Source organism: Dermacentor albipictus, chromosome 7 (genome assembly GCF_038994185.2).
Source record: "Dermacentor albipictus isolate Rhodes 1998 colony chromosome 7, USDA_Dalb.pri_finalv2, whole genome shotgun sequence".
Lineage (NCBI taxonomy): Eukaryota > Metazoa > Arthropoda > Arachnida > Ixodida > Ixodidae > Dermacentor > Dermacentor albipictus.
In genome coordinates, this window is record NC_091827.1 from 133666042 (window position 1) to 133690866 (window position 24825).

General features: G+C 47.2%; 2 protein-coding genes across 4 annotated transcripts in view; both read left to right on the forward strand.

The window, feature by feature from the left end:
* LOC135911538 (chymotrypsinogen B-like) overlaps positions 1-24825 on the forward strand; it is a 799265-nt gene that overhangs the window by 5844 nt on the left and 768596 nt on the right. The gene's annotated exons all lie outside the window — the stretch shown is intronic.
* LOC135911541 (uncharacterized) overlaps positions 1-24825 on the forward strand; it is a 95683-nt gene that overhangs the window by 5522 nt on the left and 65336 nt on the right. Inside the window, exons 2-3 of the mRNA XM_070522733.1 lie at positions 11831-11900; positions 11960-12583. Coding sequence (XP_070378834.1) covers positions 12266-12583 — 318 coding nt within the window. The 5' untranslated portion in view covers positions 11831-11900; positions 11960-12265. The remainder of the gene's footprint in view (positions 1-11830; positions 11901-11959; positions 12584-24825) is intronic.

The following is a 24825-nucleotide window of genomic DNA, read 5'->3' on the forward strand; positions in this document are numbered from 1 at the left end:
CCTCTTCCTGAGTTAAAGCCCAATACCTGTTCTCTAGCTTGATCTGGAATTCCTCTATTTTCTCTCCTACCGCTAACTCATTGATCGGCTTCTTGTGTACCAGTTTCTTCAGTTTCATCCACAAGTCTAGGCTAATTCGAGATCTTGCCATCCTGTCGTCCCTGCAGCGCACCTTGCCGAGCCCGTCCACATCTTGTATGATGCCAGGCTTAGCGCAGAGTATACAATCTATTTCATTTCTGGCCTCGCCATTCGGGCTCCTGCACGTCCACTTTCGGTTATCCCGCTTGCGGAAAAAGGTATTCATTATCCATAAATTATTACGTTCTGGAAACTCTGCTAATACCTCTCCCCTGCTATCCCTATAACCTATGCTTCGTTCTGCCGCTGACTTGTCTCCAGCCTGCTTCTTGCGTACCCTGGCATTGAAGTCGCCCATCAGTATAGTGCATTTTGTTTTGACTTTACCCATCGCCGATTCCACGTCTTCATAGAAGCTTTCGACTAGCTGGCCATCATGACTTGTAGGGGCCTAGATCTGTACGACATTCAATTTGTACCTCTTATTAAGTTTCACATCAAGACCTGCCACCCTCTCGTTAGTGCTATATAATTCCTGCATGTTACCAGCTATGTCCTTATTAATCAGGAATCCGACTCCTAGCTCTCGTCTCTCCGCTAAGCCACGGTAGCCCAGGACGTAGCCGCTTTTTAGCAATGTATATGCTTCCTTTGTGCTCCTAACCTCACTGAGCCCTATTATATCACATTTAATGCCCGCTAATTCCTCCAATAGCACTGCTAGACTCGCCGAACTCTCCTCATGATATTATGCATAGATAAAAGTGACCACATAGAAGAGATAGCTAAACGCCATGCCTAAGTAAAGGATGTTTGTTAAATTTTGACAACGAACCAAAATGAGTTGGAATAGATATGGAAAATTTTAAAGACAATTTAACTAAATTGAAATAAAATTTGACAAATTCGGCAGGCTATCCCAATTAATATCTATTGTAGTTGTAGCTTCTTCATGGAAACATAAGTACGAATGTTAATGAAGAGGATATAAGTATCTGATGCTAGGCGCGCGTTAAAAGAAGGTATTAAATTGACTTAAAAGCTGTTCTTTATGTTTTCCCCATTAGAGCTGCTCGTTTTTCGCGTTAGATGCTTATAATGGGCGTATCCAACGAAGCTTGTTCCCTATCACTGAATTACAGATAATACTGACGCATTCCTCTGGGAAGAATACTTTATAAATTGGACGCTACAGAACATACTGAAGCTATCATGCTCTTATACGATCTGTTGTGCTTTTTGACTGCAGCTGCATAAAAATGAAGGTTCTGTGTTTACTGATCACGCCTCGAAATGCCTCTACTGAGTCATACAAAGCGTAAGGTATATTTAGTACACTGATATTTATTACCTCAAATTTATCATGGCTAGATTGGCAGTCCTATTGGGAAAGTCATAGTAACATTGTTCGCTGGCTGGAGCGAAGTTTTAGTTGTTTGTAGCTAAGCAAAACAATTCATTTAATTGCTGTGGCTAATTGTTTTATAGCTCAAATTTTACTTCATCTATTTTAGCAAGAATGCATTCGATACGTTCATAAATAAAGGTTATTGAGTTCTTACCCTAATTTGGAACGTTGTTTCGGATTTCATGGGCTAGGCACCCTTTAACCGTCACGAATACGTCAAAGGTGGTCGAATGAAAACGGCTTGTCATAAAAAAAAAGCAAGTTGCCAGCAGGTCCTACAAGTGCTAACATTTTTGAAAAGCTGCCGCGAAGTTGTTTGGCCGGGCAGCATTCAGGAAAAATACGAAACAGCTGCTTCGGTTGCCACACAGCCTCCCTTTTCTTTCATATTTCCAACGGCATGTACAAAATACGCGAGGTGAATAGTAGGCTCCCAGGACTACAGTAAAACGCCAGGCTGTGATTTGAACATAGAATGAGAGCCACGGTAAATACATCAATTTTGGCTGCTTTAGATGAACTATTAGATAGGAATAAAACAATTGTGACATGATTATGATTGTTGAGGTAGAGAGTGGATACTGGATAGTTTCCCTTTCTGAAATTTGTGCTTTTCGTCAAATTTTATTAAAAGAACGGTCAGCGTAAGGCATCTACTTGCTACAATAACCAGAATATACATTTTCTATTTCACTGTAATGACTCTCATCCAAGCCGGTGCAGCGGCTGTCGAGAAAAACGATTTTTCTTTCCCATGTATTCAGGTAGGACCCCTCGAGCTAGAGTTCCCCTTAGCAGCTTCCTAAACTCAATGTATTTGCGTGCAGTACTGACCTTATTTTACTTGTTACGTTGCTCTCAGGTGCGTGGAGCGAAAACGTGTTAAAGGCATTGGAGGCATCGTGGCGACCCCATCTGATAGCCGCCTCGTTGGCTGAGATAGTAGAGCGGCTGGCCCGGAAAGGCTCGGGCTCGAGTACCTGACCAGGAGGAATTTTTCTTCAATTACGAGGCTTTTCTTTCGAGCAACCCCTATCGGTTTCCTTTGTAGTAATTACTACGATTGCATGGATGTCTCATTTTCCCTTTATTAATCGCTTCTGTCCACCTTACGGGTTTCCGCAGGACTGTTACGTCAAAATAACGTTATATATACTTCGCTGAATAGTTCATTTTTTGTTTTGATTTCCATTTATCTAGGCCTGTTAGGGAGGGGGGAGGGAAGTACAGTAAATTGGATTATTAAGACCTTGATGAGGGCTAGTTGCTTCATATTTAGAACTGAGATTAAAGGGACACAAAAGGTTACCATGAAATCAAGTTAAAGTGATAAAGCAATGCTCTAGTACGTCTAAGGCGTCAATATAATCTCGAACAGAGCTTCAGTAACCGAGAAACTGAGGTAAATGCATGACACGATTTGAGATCCCCCAGCGACATTCCGGTACTAGCCCGATGACGAAGGCACTACTGATTATAATATGTCACTAGTACTCAGCTACTCGTATTAAAAATATCGTTTCTTTAGGTGATAAGACGGAATAAAATGCTACTTGTCTACTGCTGCTCGATTCTAAAAAAAAATAAGATTTTGACGTTACCTTTCAGTAGGGTCGAAAGGTTTCGTTTTCGCCCGACTCTGCGCGCTCGACTCTGCGCCCCACCCCAGTGTTAGCGAAACATCTGTACCAGAAAGAATATGTGAGTTATGTGTGCCGCATGTGCCAGTGGGAGAGGGCCACCCTGACGCACATCCCAAGGGATTGCACCAAGTTCCCCAACGAAGCTTCGACAAGTACGACGATTCCGCCGCGACTCGCGGCTGCGGCGGAATGCTACGATCACGAAAGCCAAACCTGGGCCGGCCAGCAGGTCTCGGCGGCTCTTGAAAGACAAAGGCCGAGCAAAACCGACGGGACGTTGCCCCCCAGGGCGACCGACCGCGGGAGTAACACGCGCTGGAGTTGAGTAGAGACCACCCGCTGAGAAGATGTAAGGGCCCGCGTCGCGACACCATTTAGTCATGGTGTCGTTCTGCAGACGACTAAATAGGGTTGTTTCTTTTTCTCTCTCTCACTCTGCGCCGCGCACGCTTTGGGGTTTCAGTTGTTTCGTTATCGCGTCGGGCTGCGCTGGTTCAGCTGGCTCGCGAAACTTGCATTTGGAACAAGCAGCGAGAATGCCACGTCCATGTGATGCCGTGGGATGCTCGAACGGTCCGCGGAGCTTGGCCAAGTGCAGTTGCAGCGGCGACTACAGCGTTACTTATCACTGTGTGCCAACGAGTGAACCCCTCCGTTCGAAGTGGTTAAGTGCCGTACCTCTGCCACAGCGCGTTGGCAAAGAGACGAAAAATCGCATAGTGTGCTCGCTGCACTTTCGTCCAGAGGATTACGAGTTCAACGCCGACTTACTTAAGTCGTGTGGAGTGCCTTTCAAGGCAATGCTTTCCCGTAGCGCTGTTCCATCGGTCTTGCCTGTATTATCCGAAGCGCAAGAACGACTGCATGTCGAAGACGGGGCGGTGAGTGCGGCATTTGGTTTTCATGAAGGAAAAGCTACAAATGTGCGGATATGTGCAGCCATGACATACAGTTGCCGTCGTAGTAGTACGCAACGACGCCGGCAGCGCAAACCCTCAGCAGCAAGTCGCGTTCATCAGTGCTTAAATCGCCGAAGTCGAGCCCAGCATCGCGAGCCAGCGTGTCGTTGTCAGGGTCGTCCATTGCAACGAGCGTCGAAGTTGGCGTCGCAATATAAAGAATCAGCTTATCGTCACGCGCTTTCCGTTTCGCATGCCACAATATTTCCGCTTTCGCGCTGCTGTCGGCTCTGTCTTGGCTGTGTTTCTGGCCGCACGTTTGCGTTTTGCGCAAAAAAGCCTTAGCGCTGTCTGCAGGGGACGTTTTACTCACCGACGGCGCCACGTCACTATGAGATCATGACGTCACCTTTCCTCGATCGGAGGGCGGGCGATTTGAACTGCGCTAGAGGTATGCGGACGCTTCACAACGCATTTTCTCTAAAATATAAGTCTCTTCTTCGCATGAAACAAGCGTTCGGAGGTTTCTGGGATGGTATTTCAACAGTCCACGATGACTTAATATTAACCTTTAGTGTCCCTTTGAGCAGCGCGAATAAGACAAGGACACAAAGAAACAAATACCACACAGAAGCACTGACTGCTAACTGGAAGTTTGTTTGAAATTCTCTAGCCATTTTACACCTTTTTCCAGCATAGGCATGCGTACACTACTAACAAATACATGTGCAAAATCATAATATTTCATGCGGAAAAGTTATTTCTTTTTCCGACAGGGCAAGAGCGGCAGCACATTTATCTGCTTCTTTCTAATGTAATAAGCCTCTATTGCTATTCCTTTCCCCGGTACGTTTTCATTGCCCTATGAATTTTGTTTTTTCAGATGCGAGAGTGCAGGGACACTTGTTAAAATGTCCTGCTAAATGACTCCCATAGCCATTGTTTAGCTTACTGCTGTGATTACGAACTCTGGCATTGAAAAAACGTCCCATTTGCCCTGTATAAGTTTTCCACAACTCAGCAGGAATAATAAATAACGTTACGCCTGCAGTCAGTGAAACGAGATTTATGATCTGTGGTGCACAGGGGCCTTTCGGGCATTTTCATAAGATTGCATATCAAGGAAAGCTTGCATGGGGCACGGAAAAGCAAATTTAAGTTATGTCTATTGGAAAGTTCAATTAGATTCTGTGACAACTTGCGCAAGTATGGCACCACGTGCGCTGGTCTCTTGTCTTTATTCTTTTCTTTGTGTGCTGGTAGCGAAAAATTTTTTTTTCTTTCTGCAGGATGGCTTCGCATACTGAAATGATGACAGAAAGGGGAAAACTTGCGTTCTGTAATCATGCTATCTTGCTTACAAACGTTATGAACCAAAACTCCATGCAAGCTATAACGAAGAATGTCAAAGTGGTTCGTTTCGAACCAATCAACTATGGGAGGGCCGCCATGAAGCTACTCAAAGACTTGCACAAAGACTCCTTATAGCAGCTTGTGAACATAGCTGACACAGAGTTTCTTCAAGTTTTTTTCACTCGCAAAAGACACAGGCCTGGCTACCTTTTTAGCGTTATTGTGTCATAGAAGATGTAATGGCAGAGCCATGTAGGAAAAGTCCTACAAGGCCATCGAAGAAGTTGCAAATACATGACCCTTTTCTGGTAATAATCTCCGAAGAAGCTCTCTTGGCGATAAATGAAGACTAAGGGACTGCACTAACCACATTTTCAGTAGATGTGGTGGACTTATATTATCCTGTGCCACATGATGGTTTGATCTGTGCTATGCGTGAGAGGATAGAAGATTTGGGAGAACTGAATTTTCAGAATTCTGTCGGTGTTAGCAGCGGCACTTTTTTAACGCTTTTAGATTTTTGTCTCCCCCCAACTGCCATTAATTATGATGGCCAGTTTTACATGTATATGGGATAAGGAATAGCTCCCATTTCGTGCTACAGTTTTTTAATCCCGGTTGAGAATGTAATTTCTGCTAAGTTGGTGGACATGGCTGTAACGTGAGTCTTTAGGCACGTTGACGATTACATAACTGTTATGAAGAAAGCGATCTGTATGACGCGGTTAAAAAAAGTTTTGGGCATGTTCATCAGGTTATCGGGAGGACGTAAGTTCACGTGCGAATCGCCAATTAACAACAGCATTCAGTTTGTCGATATTAATCTGTTTTTCTTTGAATGAGCATGTATGTTGGGCATATCATCCCAGATATAAGAAAGCTTTGTTTCGCTTCGACAGCGCACACTCTAAATTGATTAAGATATGCATAGAAACCACGTGCACTAAGGCAGCACTAAGTAAGTGTTGTAAACATGAGTGCAAGCAAAGTTCTTTAAATCACATAGCACGATTACAGAATGCAGGTTTTCCCCTTTGTGTCATCACTTCATATGCGAAGCCACCTAGCAGAAAGCAAAAAAGAATAAGTTGCGAGCCAGCACAGAAAGAAAAGAATAAAGACAAGAGACCGGCGCACGTGGGGCCATACTTGCCCAAGCTGTCACACAATTTAAAGAAAGTTTCTAATAGACATAATATTAATTTGCTTTTCAGTGCCCCGTGCACCCTTTCCTCAATGTGCAAATGCATGAGAAGGCCCGAAAAGTCCCTTTGTCATAAATAGCGATATTTAAAAATTGTCAAATAAAAAGCAATTGTGTGACGAAGAATGACGAAGAAGGATTGACACATTCGAAGGTGACATGGCGACGACGGCAATGGGGTACGCGAGCGGCGACGGCGTGCCGAACCGCGGTGCGTGCACGTCGCGACCACAGCGTGACCGAGTGACGAGCGTGTTACCACGGCGTGACGAAGCTGGCCTAACGGCACGACGATGGCGGAATGACATTGGTTCCATGATACTAGGCTGTTTGACAACGACGCGGTTTCACTACGATGGCATAAACAACGGCGAAAAAGTTACAACTGAGTGACGACCGCATGGTTACGACAGAATAGCGGAGAAGGACTCAAGTCGATGGAGCGACGAAGCCGATATTACGACGACGGCATGAACACAATGGGATGGCGTTGCTAAAAATGACGACTAAGGCAAAATGGTAGCCCGACGACGACGGCCTGAGGACAATGGTGTGATTGTGTGACGACGACGGCGTGGTGAATGTCGGATGAAGAAGTGACCACATCCCGATGACGGCATGACTCCGAGGCAGCAGCGATACGAGCGGATGAAGTACGCCGTCCATGGTGCGATGACGACTGTACCTTGAAGACTGCATGACGGCGACGGCTGCACGACGACCGTCGTATGCCGAAGCTGGATTGGCGACGATGGAACGACTACAGCGGTATCGTGATCGTGGTGTCACAACGAATACATGACAACTCTAAGACGGCAGCGACGACTTGACGAAGGTGTCACTACGAGAGTCGCATGAAAAAGCTGTTGCCACAAGATAGGAGTATCTGGTACACTACCCCTATTCGGCAGTATCAAGCACGTTGACAGGTTCGTCCCATGCAGAATAGGAGTAGTGTACCAGATACCCCTTTCTTGTGTCAACAGCTACATAGGCCAGACGAGGTAGTGTCTAAACGCAACACTGCAGGAGCACCGCGCAGGGGTAGAAGCATTGACGGGGGGGGGGGGGGGGGTGGCAAGCTGGCTGACCATTGTCGCCACTGTCGTAATTGCACGCCTAGGTTCAGCGACACTAAAGTTTTGAAGATGTTCGCGTCACAATTGAGCCGCGAAATCTATGAACCTTACTGTATAAAAATGCAATCTGGCAGCTGCGTAAGCTGCTCTTCAGTATCACTGAGTGATAAAGAGTTCAATTATTTACATGCAAACTTGTGCCACTCACGCCCGCATGCCAATGACGAGTGATGGTTGTGCGATGATTATCAAGTGTGATTGTGATACATGTATAAATGTGGGCTTTCCCGGAGTAAATCTCCGTTGAAGTTCCGCGCCTGTCCTGTGTGTTTCTTTCCTCGTCGGTTGTCGTTTGTGCGGTTACATGATGCATACCTCTGTGAAAGGCCGGCCGTCTAAGTGTCCCAAAGCTGTACGAAGGGCACTCCTCTCATCTTCGTTCATGGGGCAGTCACACAGATGTTTCGTAATTTCTTCGGCATCACATGTGTTGCAATTGGGACTCTCCGCTATTGCATTTAGGAATAAGCTCTTACTCACATGCGGCACAGTGACGTTGCTTCTCGTCAGTTATAAGCAGGTAAAGGTTGTAACGTCGTATGCGGGTCTATGGTACACAGGTGCCGGTTAGTGAGCTTCGGCGTGTTCCATTTCGTTAGGGTAATAATAAATGCAAGGGCACTGAGATGCCGCACTGCTTCCGTTCTCGATAATGGTATCGATGTACTTTCGCGTTCACCATGAGCCTCACGGGCAGCGTTGTAGGCACTTTCATTGTCAGTGATGTTGCAGTGACCAGGTAGGTACTGAAATACAATGTCGTGGCCTCTGTCCACTGCTTGATGGTAGCGTAATCGTATCTCTGCTACCAATTTTTCATGTGGGTTCCGGTGCAGAGGAGTAATTGCAGGGCTTCCTTTGAGTCACAGAATACAGTCGAGTGACTTTATGACTGCTGCGAACATATAGCAGGGCGGACCCCGCCGATGTTGTGATGTGGCTGATTTTGAAATTCTTAACGTCTTGCAGATTGACATTGACGGAGTGACTACCGCACCAGTAGAGCTGGTTAGAGTCCGAGATCCATCTGTATGAATGTGAACTCGATTGGAGTATGAATCACGCTGTAGATGTAGAGCGGCTTGATTCAGGGCACAAGCTGGCAAGCTGGACTTATTTCCAACCCCTGGAATGGAAAGCCGCACTTGTGGCTGCAGGAGACGCCACAAAGAACAGGTGGATCTTGCTGCAAGCGGGAGATTGGACGGAAGAAAGGATCGCTACGAGGCTATAATGCCCGGAATAGTTGTCTCTGGTATACTTTGCGAGAGGGAAGGAAGGCGTTCAGACTAGTCGGGAAAGATGACGGAGATGATTTTAAGGGCGTCTGTGGCAATATAAGTGCTTATGGGACGTTCCCTTGCGATGGAAATTGTTGGGACTGTTGAAGCGCATTGTGGTAGAACCAGACATGTAAGCGCTTGAGCTTGCATGGTGTCAAGCACTAAGTGGTTTGTCCTGCAGGCGCTTGCTTGACAGCACTGGAGTGCTGTAATGCAAGGAGCCCACGAAGAGCGCTTTGTACAGCTGAAGCAAAGAACACACCGATGGTCCCCATGCATTTATAGTGGTGGCTTTGAAAAACTGACTGCTGGAAAGGAATATCTTAGGTAGAGTACATGGGGCCTCCAGAAGAATTTGCGATCGACAATTATCCCTAAAAATTTATGGGTTCTCTGTGCAAATTAGGCTGGCCATCTATAGACACCGGGTATCCAGTTATCAATTTTCGCGGGAAGGCGACTACTGCGTACTTTTCTTCTGACACTCTTGAGGCCTTGTCTCTGAAGATAGGCGTGATCGTTGCAGCCTTCTCTAACCCTGCGTGAACTTGCGGGTGAGCGCTTTCGTTAAAATTCACCGATCTAGTTTTCAGTAGAATTAGCTAACTTCAAACAATTAAAAGAAGTGGCTGGGTTCAGGAAGGGGTATTCTGCAATGGATCACATCCATGACATCAGTCAAGAAATTGAGAAATCTTTAAGAAAATGCATTTGACTCAGTAGGAGCACCAGCCGTCATGAAGTCATGGCGTAATAAACAAAGCATACGTGTGTATCTTGACAAATATCTACAAAGACTTCATAGCTAACATAGTCCTACACGCGAAAAGGAGAGAAACACCCATTCGCGGTGGCAGCATAGTGGCTTTGCGTTGCGCTGCTAGGGCGCTGGATCGAATCCCGGGAACGGCAGCTGAATTTCGATGGCAACAAAGTGCAAAAAAAAAGAGAAATAATCACTCGTGTATTGTGCATTAGGTGCACGTTAAGGACCCCAGGTGGACAAAATTATTACTGAGCTCCACAGTTTCAGTACATCCACAGTTTTAGTAATACGTACCATCGCGGTGAAAAATACGCGGCCCACGGTATAGTGGCTAGAAGGGGGCAGTGTACCGAGCGGCGTATTTGCGCTGTGCGAGGGAGAGGCGCGATGAAATTCCCAGCGCCGCTGGGGGCGATGAAGCGCCCTGGTGTGCAAGGACAAGCGGCGGCGCGGCCTTTGCCAGTGTAGCGTCAGCGAGGTCTGCCGGGCAAGCGTAGGCGTATAGACCGCACTTGTTTGCACGTGGATCGTGTTCACTAAGAAGCTGGCAAGCGTCGCACATGTGCCACTGTGATTATTCCGACGTGCCTAGCGCGTGATATTCTGCTGTTCCAGTATTATGTTTTAGATGACGTGGTGTACACTCATGGCGTCCAGAGCGCAAACATGCTTTTGCACCCGGGTGCAGAAGCGAGTGCAGAACGTGCAAAGCTAAGGCCTCCCTTTCCACACCGCCTAAGACACAGCACGGCATGAATTGTGTTCGCAAAAAAACATCACACTTGCTCACAAGGAGTTGACAACAGAGTGTGTTGTTAGTGAATGGCACTTCCAACAGAAGTACATCGAAAGCGCCTTTCGACAGATGCCAGCATGATGACGAAACGACGAGAATAGCTGATATGCTCCGCGTTGGTCACGCGCGTACATGACACTCGCGTTATTCAGGCAAATATGTCACGCGCCCTGAGTTCGGTCATCGTGGTACTGAGATGATTAAATTGTGAAGCTACACAAGCTGCACACGGCAGTCGACTGGGTACACGCCAGCACACAAGTCGTATGCACTTGAGGAGCGCAAACGCATCCAAGTTGTTGAATCGGAAGCTGCACAGTGCTGCACACACGCAAGCGCATCGCCTTTGGGGTGCACCAGCGAAACCTTAACCGCAGCTCTTTGATGCCAGCAAAGTGCCTTTAGAAAGTCAAATAAAGAATCTGACCGATGCAATATCAATAGCTTGCAAGCCGCGATAGTGTTTTTGCCTACGAATACAATGCATGGCCGTGGACGACATAACACTCAAACAAAGCTCTGGTATGTATATATACATCGTGTACATTCATCATCATCATCAGCCTAGTTACACCCACTGCAGGGCAAAGGCCTCTCCCATACTTCAACTACCCCGGTCATGTACTAATTGTGGCCATGTTGTCCCTGCAAATGTCTTAATGTCATCCGCCCACCTAACTTTCTGCCGCTCCCTGCTACGCTTCCGTTCCCTTGGAATCTAGTCCGTAACCCTTAATGACCATCGGTTATCTTCCCCCCTCATTACATGTCCGGCCCATACCCATTTCTTTTTCTTGATTTCAACTAAGATGTCATTTACCCGCGTTTGTTGCCTCCCCCAATCTGCTCTTTTCTTATCCCTTAACGTTACACCCATCATTCTTCTTTCCATAGCTCATTGCGTCGTCCTCAATTTCAGCAGAACCCTTTTCGTAAGCCTCCAGGTTTCTGCCCCAAATGTGAGTACTGGTAACAAACAACTGTTATACACTTTCCTTTTGAGGGATAGTGGCAACCTGCTGTTCATGATTTGAGAATGCCTGCCAAACGGACCCCATCCCATTCTTATTCTTCTGGTTATTTCAGTCTTATGATCCGGGTCCGTGGTCACTACCTGCCCTAAGTAGATGTATGCCCTTACCACTTCCAGTGCCTCGCTACCTATCGTAAACTGCTGTTCTCTTCCGAGACTGTTAAACATTACTTTAGTTTTCTGCAGATTAATTTTCAGACCCACCTTTCTGCTTTGCCTCTCCAGGTCAGTGACCACGCATTGCAATTGGTTTCCTGAGTTACTAAGCAAGGCAATATCATCAGCGAATAACAAGGTGGGCTAGGTGGCTGTGCCACAATACAGTCCACTAAACTGCTGCTGTTTAACATGCAGGTGCTCATCATCGCACTGTTCGGCGCAGCTCTGCCCGCTACCATCTCGGCTGCCCCACAAGCAGCTTCAATCTGCCTGGAACCGTGCCTTGGCCGTGCCCCTGCTGTCTATCGCCGAGTCACGCTAGCGCCCCCTACGCTTCCACAAGCGCCGCCTGCGACGAGCGTGATCAGCCCTACCGCCAGGGAGCTGCCTGCGTCAGCAACATCTGGCAGATCGCCTATAAAAGACCAACGCCTTCACGCGCCAACCTGTGGGCTCAGTGGCTGTGCCACAATACAGTCCACTAAACTGCTGCTGTTAAACATGCAGGTGCTCATCATCGCACTGATCGGCGCAGCTCTGCCCGCTACCATCTCGGCTGCCCCACAAGCAACTTCAATCTGCCTGGAACCGTGCCTTGGCCGTGCCCCTGCTGTCTATCGCCGAGTCACGCTAGCGCCCCCTACGCTTCCACTAGCGCCACCTGCGACGAGCGTGATCAGCCCTACCACCAGGGAGCTGCCTGCGTCAGCAACATCTGGCAGATCGCCTATAAAAGACCAACGCCTTCACGCGCCAACCTGTGGGCTCAGTGGCTGTGCCACAATACAGTCCACTAAACTGCTGCTGTTTAACATGCAGGTTAGTCAGTGTTATAGTCTCTACGCTAAGAAATCAAGCAACTATGTTTTGGTACTGCTGCCGAGCCCCCAGTGTCTGCTTGCCATCGCAATGAATTGTATTCTTGTTTTGCGCTCTTTGCTGCTACTGTCGGGCGACATAGAAACTAACCCCGGCCCTGACTCGAACGCTATACTAACTGAACTAAAGAAGCTATCCGCTGGGCAATCACAGTTAATTAATGAGATTCAAGGTTTAAAAAGCGGACTAGTCGAGACTAACAATTCTATTTCTGAACTAAACAGAAGAATGCATGCCGTCGAGAGCCACTGTCAACACATCGAGGACCTGCAGCGACAGGTTGAAACATTTAAGACTTCTGCGCCCGTGACGACACGGGCAATCTCCGATATAGAAGCGCGCATCGATGACGCAGAAAACCGAGCCCGCCGTAACAACCTTGTCGTCTTGGGTATCCCCGACCCAAGTGCGCCTGCATCCGCCGCTCAGGCAGAGGAAGAAATCATTCGGCTTTGCGCCGACCAATTAAACATAACCGTGCATCCTGAGGCGATTGAACGTGCGCATCGTCTCGGCCGCCATTCTGATAACCGAAACCGTCCTATAATCGTACAGTTCATTTTTTATAAAATAAAAGAAAAAATTCTGTCTAACGGCCGCAAGTTGAAAGGGACTAACTATAGCATTCGCGAAGACTACTCTCGTACTGTGCAGAATGCCCGGAAACATCTTTTGGGTTTTGCAAGGACGAAGTCAGCTGCATTTTCATTACGCTACAAAACACTGTTTATAGGATCTGCTAAGTACATGTACGATGAAACTACAAAATGTGTAAAAGAAATCCAATAGCAATCGCTGCATCACCGTCATCCAACACACCGTTCGATAACGACAACCCGCCCTAACAGTACTATTTCAGCAATATATTCTAACATACGTAGTTTTCTTTCCAAACGTGACGTTGTATCTAATCTGGTCTTATCATCTGGATGTAACTTGTTGATACTTACCGAAACCTGGCTAACCGCTGACGTATCCGACGCGGAGGTCATGGATGACCTACCCGGTTTCCATGTCTTCCGTAACGATCGCCAGCACTCTAGAGGCGGCGGGGTGCTCATCGCCGTTAGTAATACGATACCCTGCTCCGTTGTTCACAACCCAAGTGACCTTGAAATATTATGGCTACTCTTTCGTGCAACCCCGCAAACTATTTTACTTGGCGTTTGCTACCGCCCCCCGCGAGCAGACACTAGCTTCACTGACAAGCTCAACCGCGTCCTAGATGTACTAATGAAAAAATACACTAACGCTCAGATTTTGCTCTTTGGAGACTTTAATTTCCCTAATATCAGTTGGGATAACTATTCATCTTCGTCACATATTACAAGCGAAAATGATTTCCTCGAAGTCTGCTTTAATTTCAACTTGACCCAGCTAGTGTTAGAACCAACACGCGTGGTGAATGACTCGGCCAACATTTTAGATCTCATATTAACTAACAATCCGTCTAGCCTATCTTCGATATCCTATCTCCCGGCAATTAGCGACCATAAAGTAATCCACACTGTCTTTAGCTTTAGTTTTCCAAAACGAGAATCGTGGAATAAAATAATCCGCCTATACGATAAAGGCAACTACGAAGCCATTAACAACGAACTAATGTCCTTCTACCCCACTTTCAGTGATGAATTCCACAACCGCACACTTCAAGCAAATTGGTCGATCTTCCAACAAAAAATCACCGACCTTGCTAATAATCACATTCCAGTTGTTTCAGTACCGACTAACAGCAATAAACCTTGGTTCACAAAAAAATTATCAGCTCTAGAAAACAGGAAGAAACGATTTTTCGGCTATACGCCGCGAAAAACACTCCTTTTTACGTGACAGGTTGCCTCGTGTACTTAGCACTAACCCCCAGAAATTCTGGCAACTACTAAACCCCAAGCCACCGAATGCTATCACTATCGCCGACCATAACGATATAGTAATCCCCGAAGAAGAGTGTGCCGATGCATTTAACCGCGCGTTTTCATCAGTATTCACCACTGAACCTGATGCTCTGTTACCTATACCACCGTCAACTGTGCAATCTGTTATGTCACCCATCGAATTCACTGAACATGGCATAACGGCAATAATTGGAAAGCTAAAGCTCTCATCGTCATCGGGGGCGGATGGCATCAACTCTAAACTGTTAAAAAAATACTAAACTCATCTGCGCATCGTACTTTAGATTAATCTTCTCACAGTCTTTGTCCTCCTGTAGCATCCCCGTCACCTGGAAGGAAGGGCAGGTCGTTCCAATCTACAAATCAGGTAATAAAAACTCGCCTCTTAACTACAGACCGATTTCCCTAACCAGCGTACCCTGCAAGATAATGGAGCACGTCATCTTCATCCAAATTATGCACTTCCTTGACACTAACAACTACTTTCACCCATCCCAACATGGTTTTCGTAAAGGTCTCTCGTGCGAAACGCAACTTGCTATGTTCGTCCATGACTTACACGTTAATCTTGATGCTAAAACCCAAATCGGTGCCATTTTTCTGGATTATGCTAAAGCATTTGATAAGTTACCTCAGCAACGCCTAATACTCAAGCTCTCCCAACTGAACCTGCACCCTGACGTCTTAAATTGGGTTATTGAATTTCTCACTAACCGATCACAATCAGTGCATGTCAACAATCGCACCTCCGCACCCCTCCCTGTAACTTCTGGCGTCCCACAAGGTAGTGTTCTAGGCCCCCTACTTTTTCTTATTTATATTAACGACCTTCCCCTTAATGTTTCCTCACAAATCCGTATGTTCGCTGATGATTGCGTCATCTACCGCACAATTACTAATGACTCTGACCACAGTATTTTACAAAATGACCTTAACAAAGTGCAAGGCTGGTGCAAGGACTGGTTAATGACCCTTAACGCCAATAAATGTAAAGTAATGTGCTTCACTCGCCGCCATCAGCTCTTATATTCACCGTATAATATTACTAATACTACCTTAGAAAAAGTGGACACATTTAAATACCTCGGCGTCACCCTTTCATACGACTTAGACTGGTCTGCTCATGTAAAGCGCATTACTGCATCCGCTAACCAAACACTGGGATTCCTAAAACGCCATCTGCGTCATGCACCGCAACACGTCAAACTACTAGAATTCAAGGCGCTCGTACGTCCAAAAATTGAATACGCATCTCCCATCTGGTCACCACATCAAACTTACCTTATCAATGCACTTGAAAGAATTCAGAATCGTGCGGCAAGATTCATTCATTCTTCGTATTCTTATAACACTAGCGTATCACTACTTAAAGCACAGTCCGCCTTAAACACGCTATCATCCCGGCGTCGCATTGATTGGTTAATCCTCTTTCACACGTTCTATTACAGTTCGCTCCATCATGCACCATATGTGCTGGCCCCACTCCCTCGCCATTCCCTGCGTACAGGGCATTCCTTGCAAGTAACCCGTCCACGCAGCCGAACTACAACCTTCTCTGCATCCTTCTTTTGCCGATCATCAAGCGACTGGAACGGCCTGCCCCGTCACATAACCGAAATCACCTGTTCAACGACGTTTGCTGATAAGCTTAATACTAATATTCTTCATTGAACTCATGTGGCCACCAATTAAAATGCACATTTGTAAACCCCACCCCTTATGTAATACCCCCACTGAGGGGTCTTTAAGGAAATAAAAGTGAAGTGAAGTGAAGTTGCTAAGGTATTCTCCATCAACTTTTATCCCCAATTCTTCCCACTCCAAGTCTCTGAATACCTCCTGTAAACATGCTGTGAATAGCATTGGAGAGATCGTATCTCCCTGTCTGAAGCCTTTCTTTATTGGGATTTTGTTTATTTCTTTGTGGAGGACTACGGTGGCTGTGGAGCCGCTATAGATATATTCCAGTATTTTTACATATGGCTCATCTACACCCTGATTCCGTAATGCCTCCATGACTGCTGAGGTTTCGACTGAATCAAACGCTTTCTCGTAATCAATGAAAGCTATATATAGGGGTTGGTTATATTCTGCACATTTCTCTATCACTCGATTGATAGTGTGAATATGGTCTATTGTTGAGTAGCCTTTACGGAATCCTGCCTGGTCCTTTGTTTGACAGAAGTCTAAGGTGTTCCTGATTCTATTTGCGATTACCTTAGTAAATACTTTGTAGGCAACGGACAGTAAGCTGATCGGTCTATAATTTTTCAAGTCTTTGGCGTCCCCTTTCTTATGAATTACGATTATGTTAGCGTTCTTCCAAGATTCCGGTACGCTCGAGGTTATGAGGCATTGCGTATACAGGGTGGCCAGTTTCTCTAGAACAATCTGACCACCATCCTTCAACAAATCTGCTGTTACCTGATCCTCCCCAGCTGCCTTCCCCCTTTGCATAGCTCCTAAGGCTGTCTTTACTTCTTCTGGCGTTACCTGAGGGATTTCGAATTCCTCTAGGCTATTCTCTCTTGCACTATCGTCGTGGGTGCCACTGGTACTGTATAAATCTCTATAGAACTCCTCAGCCACTTGAACTATCTCATCCATATTAGTAACGATATTGCCGGCTTTGTCTCTTAACTCACACATCTGATTCTTGCCTATTCCTAGTTTCTTCTTCACTGTGTTTAGGCTTCCTCCGTTCCTGAGAGCCTGTTCAATTCTATCCATATTATAGTTCCAGATGTCCGCAGTCTTACGCTTGTTGATCAGCTTAGAAAGTTCTGCCAGTTCTATTCTAGCTGTAGGGTTAGAGGCTCTCATACATTGGCGTTTCTTGATCAGATCTTTCGTCTCCTGCGATAGCTTACTGGTTTCCTGTCTAACGGCGTTATCACCGACTTCTATTCCGCACTCCTTAATGATGCCCATGAGATTGTCGTTCATTTCTTCAACACTAAGGTCCTCTTCCTGGGTTAAAGACGAATATCTGTTCTGTAGCTTGATCCGGAATTCCTCTAGTTTCCCTCTTACCGCTAACCCTTTGATTGGCTTCTTGTGTACCAGTTTCTTCCGTTCCCTCCTCAAGTCTAGGCTAATTCGAGTTCTTACCATCCTATGGTCACTGCAGCGTACCTTGCCGAGCACGTCTACATCTTGTATAATGCCAGGGTTCGCGCAGAGTATGGTGTCGATTTCATTTCTAGTCTCACCATTCGGGCTCCACCACGTCCACTTTCGGCTAACCCGCTTGCGGAAAAAGGTATTCATTATCCGCATATTATTCTGTTCTGCAAACTCTACTAATAACTCTCCTCTGCTATTCCTAGAGCCTATGCCATATTCCCCCACTGACTTGTCTCCAGCTTGCTTCTTGCCTACCCTGGCATTGAAGTCGCCCATCAGTACAGGGTATCTTGTTTTGACTTTACCCACCGCCGATTCCACGTCTTCATAAAAGCTTTCGACTTCCTGGTCATCATCACTGCATGTAGGGGCATAGACGTGTACCACCTTCAATTTGTATCTCTTTTTAAGTTTCACAACAAGACCTGCCACCCTCTCGTTAATGCTATAGAATTCCTGTATGTTACCAACTATTTCCTTATTAATCAGGAATCGGACTCCTAGTTCTCGTCTCTCCGCTAAGCCCCGGTAGCACAGTACGTGCCCGCTTTTTAGCACTGTATATGCTTCTTTTGTCCTCCTAATCTCACTGAGCCCTATTATATCCCATTTACTACCCTCTAATTCCTCCAATAACACTGCTAGACTCGCTTCACTAGATAACGTTCTAACGTTAAACGTTGCCAGGTTGAGATTCCAATGGCGGCCTGCCCGGAGCCAGGTATTCTTTGCACCCTCTGCAGCGTCACAGATCTGACCGCCGCCGTGGTCAGTTGCTTCGCGGCTGCTGGGGACTGAGGGCCGGGGTTTCATTGTTGTATTCATATAGGAGGTTGTGGCCAAGTACTGCACCAGGGTGGCCAATCTTGCTCTGGTGAGAGAGTGCGTTACCCTGTTTTGGTCACCGGGATCAGGCCGCACTCCAGGCCTGTTTGTGCAATTTTCTCAACACACGGTTTCCTTTTTTTTGTATTTTCCGGTGGAGAATTGCGCAGCACCGGGATTTGAACCACGGTCATCTTGCACGGGAGGCGGATGCTCTACCGTCCCCGCAGGAGTTAAATTAAAAAATTATATTATGGGGTTTTACGTGACAGAAACCACTTTCTGATTATGAGGCACGCCGTATGGAGGACTCCGGAAATTTTGATCACCTGGGGTTCTTTAACGTGCACCCAATTCTAAAGTACAGGGGTGTTTTCGCATTTCGCCCCCATCGACATGCGGCCACCGTGGCAGGGATTCGATCCCGCGACCTCGTGCTCAGCAGTCTAACACCATAGCCACAGAGCAACCACGGCGGGTCCCGCAGGAGTTGTACGCCTCATTTTACCTACGTATACCTACATTACGTATACGTTATTGTCGAAACAAAGAATCGTGATTTTAACGCGATAGCGTTAAGGAGCTCGTGTCGCACAAAAGCCGGTGTCATCGGCGTCGGTGTCGGGTGTCGGCGTCGGCGTCCGCGGCATTGACCGTGAGCGATATATCACGGCAGGCACTTCATAAATAAAAAGCAACTTCCAAGATGGGCTGGGTGCGAATCGAACCAGGGTCTCCGGAGTGTGAGACGGAGACGCTACCACTCAGCCACGAGTTCGATGCTTGAAAGCGGTACAAACGCGCTTCTAGTGAACGCGGTGTTGCCTTAAAAACGTGCCGTAGAAAGTTATAATGCGGTGTATATCGGTAATTATGAGCATGTAACTTACAGAAGTCGCATTTACACGAGTAGCGAAGTACGTTTCCGCTAGATTTCTTCTGCGCTTACCGCACACGCAGAGCCATCTTGCGGAAAACACAGAAGACCCCCTCCTCTCAATGTACGGCGCTGCCCCGACACGTGGCGCGCCATGCGCGCATTGGGCCTTGCTGTGCGCGGACCGGTGCCAGGCGCGTTGCGGCTCCGACTCCCTCTCCCCTGACGACGCTTCGCCGTGCTCCCACGCGGGTTGCAGAATCAAGCGCCATTCCTTTCTTTAGATTACTATCTGTCTATCTCTCTGCCCGTGCCGATCACGACGTTTGGCTGGCGTAGATCATTTCCCCCTCCGAGACACCGAGTTCTTTGGTTCGTTCCGTTTGCTCAGGCGCACGTTTCGTTGCCGCGCCGAACGCTGCGTTGCTCGACGCTCTCCGTGTGATAGGCGGCCGCAAAGTCCGATGCGGGGCGCCTCGTAAGTGATCCCTGCGCCGTAGCGCTTTGTCTTACACCCCATGGCGGGTCGATGGGAACGCTGTCGCGTTCCACTCTTGAAGGCGAAGCTTAAGCGTCCTCCAATTTCTTGTGTTAGTGTTCGAAACTAAAAGGACTTTGTCCACCAAACTAGCCTGAAAAGCCTTCTTCTAACAGGAAGCAGGCAGTCAACCCGAAGCAACAAAACGAGTGTTACGCACCGAAAAAGCACAAAAAAGAAAGAGCACCTGCTTCTGCCAGTCTCACAGCGTTCCGTCATCGCTCCTAGAACACCAAACAGTAAGCGATGCTTCAATACGGTAAACATTTATGCACCCCCCCCCCCCCCCCTAAACAACAATTTTATTGTCTCATCTCGTGTAACTCTATGGGTGGTTTCCGAGCGAGCGACCAAACTGTGAGGGCGAGCTTTGAGAGAAAGAGCGAGCTGCAGGAAGGCCAGGAGAAGGAGAGGCCGGGCGAGGAGGAATGTCGCTACCTTTTTCTTTTATTCGGGGACCTTACATTGAGCTAAAGCCCCTTTAGGCGTGCCTCGAGGCCATCGCCGCTTTTCGGTGTTGGCACAGGCTTTGGACCGCCCGGCCCTGCCGCTGTGGCAGTTCTCTCGCGCAGGCTGCAGAGCTGAAGGGATGCGCGCTCTGTTTGCTTTCTTTGTGGCCTTGCCGTGCGAGAGCTCGTGTTTTGTGTAGTCCCTTGTGGTGTTCATGCTTGTTAGCGAAACATGACGGGCTGTTGTGTCCCTCTCTGCACTGTATGAGCGCAAAAGGGTGATAGGGTTTCGTCAAACCGTTCCGTTGGGCGGGCGTTAAATCTCTCCAGCTCAAGACAGTCAGTGACTCCATGGCGTGTACAACAGGGTTCAGGACAACATACATTTGGGCTAGAATGTACATACTTGAATTAGGAAGGAGCGGCGCCAACTAAAACGATCACGAGAGGGCGAACGACACAGGACAAACGCCAACTTCATGTATCTTTATTCACCGAAAAATGAGCAAATATAAGGAAAAAATTGGAGGACGCTTAAGCTTCGCCTTCAAGAGTGGAACGCGAGAGCGTTCCCGTCGACCCGCCAAGGGGTGTAAGACAATGGGCTACAGGGCAGCCATCACTTACGAGGCGCCCCGCATCGGACGCGGTGAGCGTCGAGCCATATGGTCGAGCAACGCGGCGTTCGGCGCAGCAACGAAACGTGCGCCTGAGCAAGCGGAGCGAACCAAAGAACTCGGTATCCCGGAGGGGGAAATGATGCACGCCAGCCAAACGTCGTGATCGGCACGGGCAGAGAGATAGAGGGATAGTGATCTAAAGAAAGGAAGGACGCTTGATTCTGCAGACGGAGCAAGGCGAAGCGTTGTCAGGGGAGAGAGTCCGAGCCGCGACAGCTCCAATGCGCGCGTGGCGCTATCTGTCGGGGCAGCGCCGTACATGGAGAGGAGAGGGTGTTCTGTGTTTGCCGCAAGATGGCTCTGCGTGTGCGCAAAGCGCAGAAGAAATGCAGCGAAACGCACTTCGCTACTCGTGTAATTGCGACTTCTGTAAGTTACATGTTCATAATTACCGATATACACCGCAGTATAACATTCCACGGCTCGTTTCGAAGGCAACACCGCATTCACTAGAGGCGCGTTTGTACGTCTTGGAAGCATCGAACTCTTGGCTGAGTGGTAGCGTCTCCGTCTCACACTCCGGAGACCCTGGTTCGATTCCCACCCAGCCCATCTTGGAAATTGCTTTTTAATTATGGAGTGCCTGCTGTGATTTATCGCTCACGGTCAACGCCGCAAACGCCGACACCGACGCCGACGACACCGGCTTTTCTGCGGCACGAGCTCCTTAACGCTATCGCGTTAAAATCACAGACATGCGCACAAGGACCATAACACATCATCTGCCAAACCGTTCAAGATAGAACATTTCGCTTTTGAACAGGTTGACGGAAGTATCACTAACACAGTTTTTTTTCTCTCTTCTTTATATGGAATGCTTCGAAAACCTCAGGTGCCTTTGTTTCTCTGCTTCTGCCAAGAATCTTTACCTCTCTGAATCGTGGTTCACACTTCTTGCAGTTTAGGCATTGTTTCGCTGGCGAATGTTCTGCCGCTCGGTCACACGCAGTGCAAGTTGCGCGATGTTGCGAAAGATGCGCACCTCCTTCTTTCGGCGACCGCACGTGTTCAGCTGCACGGCCATTCACGCATCTACCCGTTTAGGCTGCGTTCGTGGTGTCCACTTCTCTACTCTTGTGGCCTGTCTGCGCGCCTCACCTCTCTTTTTTTCATTGTGAACCCTTACCAACTAGCCCAGCTTTCTGTAGTTTTCGGCGCTTGTTCTGTGCCGTTCTCCCTGTCGTGATCGTCTTAGTTTGAGCTGTTTCTTCCTAATCCAAGTGTACAACACGCATGTGATGTTCTGGAAAACCTAAGAGGGCACCTTGTACGTAAGAATGCTATGTGCCTAGTGATGACATTGTATTCAAGTATGAATTACTAAGTGCTCCTGTTTCCATACTGCATGTTGAACGTGCAATTGAGCTGCAGCGAGATTCCCAGCTACAGGTGGCCTCAAACCTTACCGATATTCATATATCAAATGGCCACTTCACGAAAATGATAGTCGGCATTGCCGTGTAGTTTTTCAGAGTAGTACCATCAGCTATTCGGTTCTGGATTGGAAAACAGCTTCCTCCTGAAGCAGAAAGAAAAGCATGATTCTTCGAGTTTATTTTCCAATGGTACACGCTCACGACAGCGCGCCATCCTGTAGTCGCTTTCAGCCATCTCGATGAAGCAAAATGCAACAAATCATTTCAACTCTTGCTTTTGATGTGATCAGGGATTTAAAGATTAGCGTTGGAAGTGCATGGAAGCCGTGTCAGACCGGGGTCTTGATGTCGACAGATGTGGCAATGAAACTACATAGAGTTCTCATGGTTGAGCGTGGGTATACATTTTTGCTTACTCGAAGGCTCACTAAAGACTGCCTTGAAAACGTGTTTTCAGTAGTACGAATGATGAGTCCCGTACCGAGTCCTTATGATCTGAAAAAATGCACTAATAGTCTCGGTGAGCCAATTACTCATGGTGCCATCGACATCTGCATACGCGATCGATGACAGTACCTACCTCGTTGATTTGTTCTCAGCAGGAATTAAACAAGCACAAAGCATCACTCAGTTCTCAGAGAATGATGAGAGAAGCGACTTCATTGTCGCCTTTGAGGAAGTTTCTTCTCTTGAGGAAGATGTGATCGCCCACTTGCAGGCTTTTTCTTAAAACCAATTATCCGCACACCTGGAATACTGCTCTGTCTGCATGTGCATGCTAGTGGCCGAAGAACCTCGATAGAAACACCACCTTACTCAACTAAAGGAATATGTCCAAGCCGGAAAAAATGTGCAAGCAGACAAATTCTGGACTTTATTTTTGAATGAGAGAGTGCTTTCGAGTCTTTTGCTGAAGCTCAAGATCTGAGCCGTCTGAGAGCACTGTTGAAAGCACCGAAGTAAATTATTGCAAAGAAAGCAACCTAGACAAAAAACCTATGTTGCCAGCAGAAAGATGCTGTTGAAAAACTTCTTAAGCGATTTGTGCCCACACGTCTCCGCATCTATCTGCGATGAATTTACACTCCTAAAGGCCTGTCGAGTGTTGTACTAGCAAGGCTCTAGATAGGTATGAGCCTGTGGTAGGGCAACCACATATTGACCAGATAACCTCACTGAGGTCTTATAAAGTCAATAATTAGAGCCTACATTTGTAAATAAATTGCGTGTATTGTTGAAAACTGTTTTTAGTGCATTTTTCTTCTACCGTAGGCACCTGAACTGATGCAAGCCTACTCATGCGACGTCTCCTAATGTTTCTCTTAGTTTCATAAAAATGGCGGGTAAACCATAAGAAACACAATTACTGTTAAAAGAGCTTCAAGCTTAAAATTTCATCCAAGTGTACAGTTTCAGTAGGTTTTATAGGACGTTTACAAGTGAATGAGCAAATAAAGAAGCGGTAACTTCGCAAACAAATGGTGCCACTTTCAGGTTGCGATACACGCGGAAAATGTCGAGCAATCTTTTTTGAAACGAGCAATTTATGCAAACAGACTGCTTATCAGGTGGTAAAGGAGAAATTCTGCATTTAAATCGCTACGGCATCGTCCTAAGCACTCCCGCCCCCTTTTATTTCAGTTTCATGGTTCATCTGCAGCAGCCACATGCCTAGCGCCTCCTTATTGGAAAGAACCAAGAACGCGCCAAAAGCGCAGGTATCCCAACCCTGCAACGGGCGCCTACTGTGAGAGTGCGTAGAATGACGACAAACTTCGCCCTAACGTGATATCGCACGGCCACGTCACCCGCTTGATAAAATTCAAGTGCGGCGTTCCTCTGTTTCGTAGCTGATGGTCAGTTGTAAAGAGTCGATGCGCCTTCCTCCCCGCGCCTGCTCGCATCTCTTGCTTGCACGTACCGGCGCCGGCAGGGGCGCGTTCGGCCGTTAGGTCATGGGGCTAACATCTTAGGTTAGGGCTAATATCTGTGGACAGGAAGGCAATGATTTAGGTTTGAAGTTTAGTGTTAGAAAATCAGGTGTTAGGGTATTCAATGAAAACAGTGAACAGACAGTGGAGATACAGGGCCAAGAAATACCTCGGGTAACAGAATATAAATACCTTGGTGTATGGATAAACGAAGGCAATGGATATATGGAAACACAGGAAAATCCATAACAGTAAAGGGGAAGAGAAATGCAGCCATAATGAAGCACAGAGCTCTATGGGGATACAATAAGTACGAGGTCCTCCGAGGTATGTGGAAAGGTGTAATGGTTCCAGGACTTACTTTTGGAAATGCAGTTGTTCGCTATAAATCAGGGGTACAATCAGGACTCGACGGGAACCAAAGGTCAGTGGGTCGCCTCGCATTGGGCGCTCACGGGAAAACTAAAAATGAAGCTGTGCAGGGG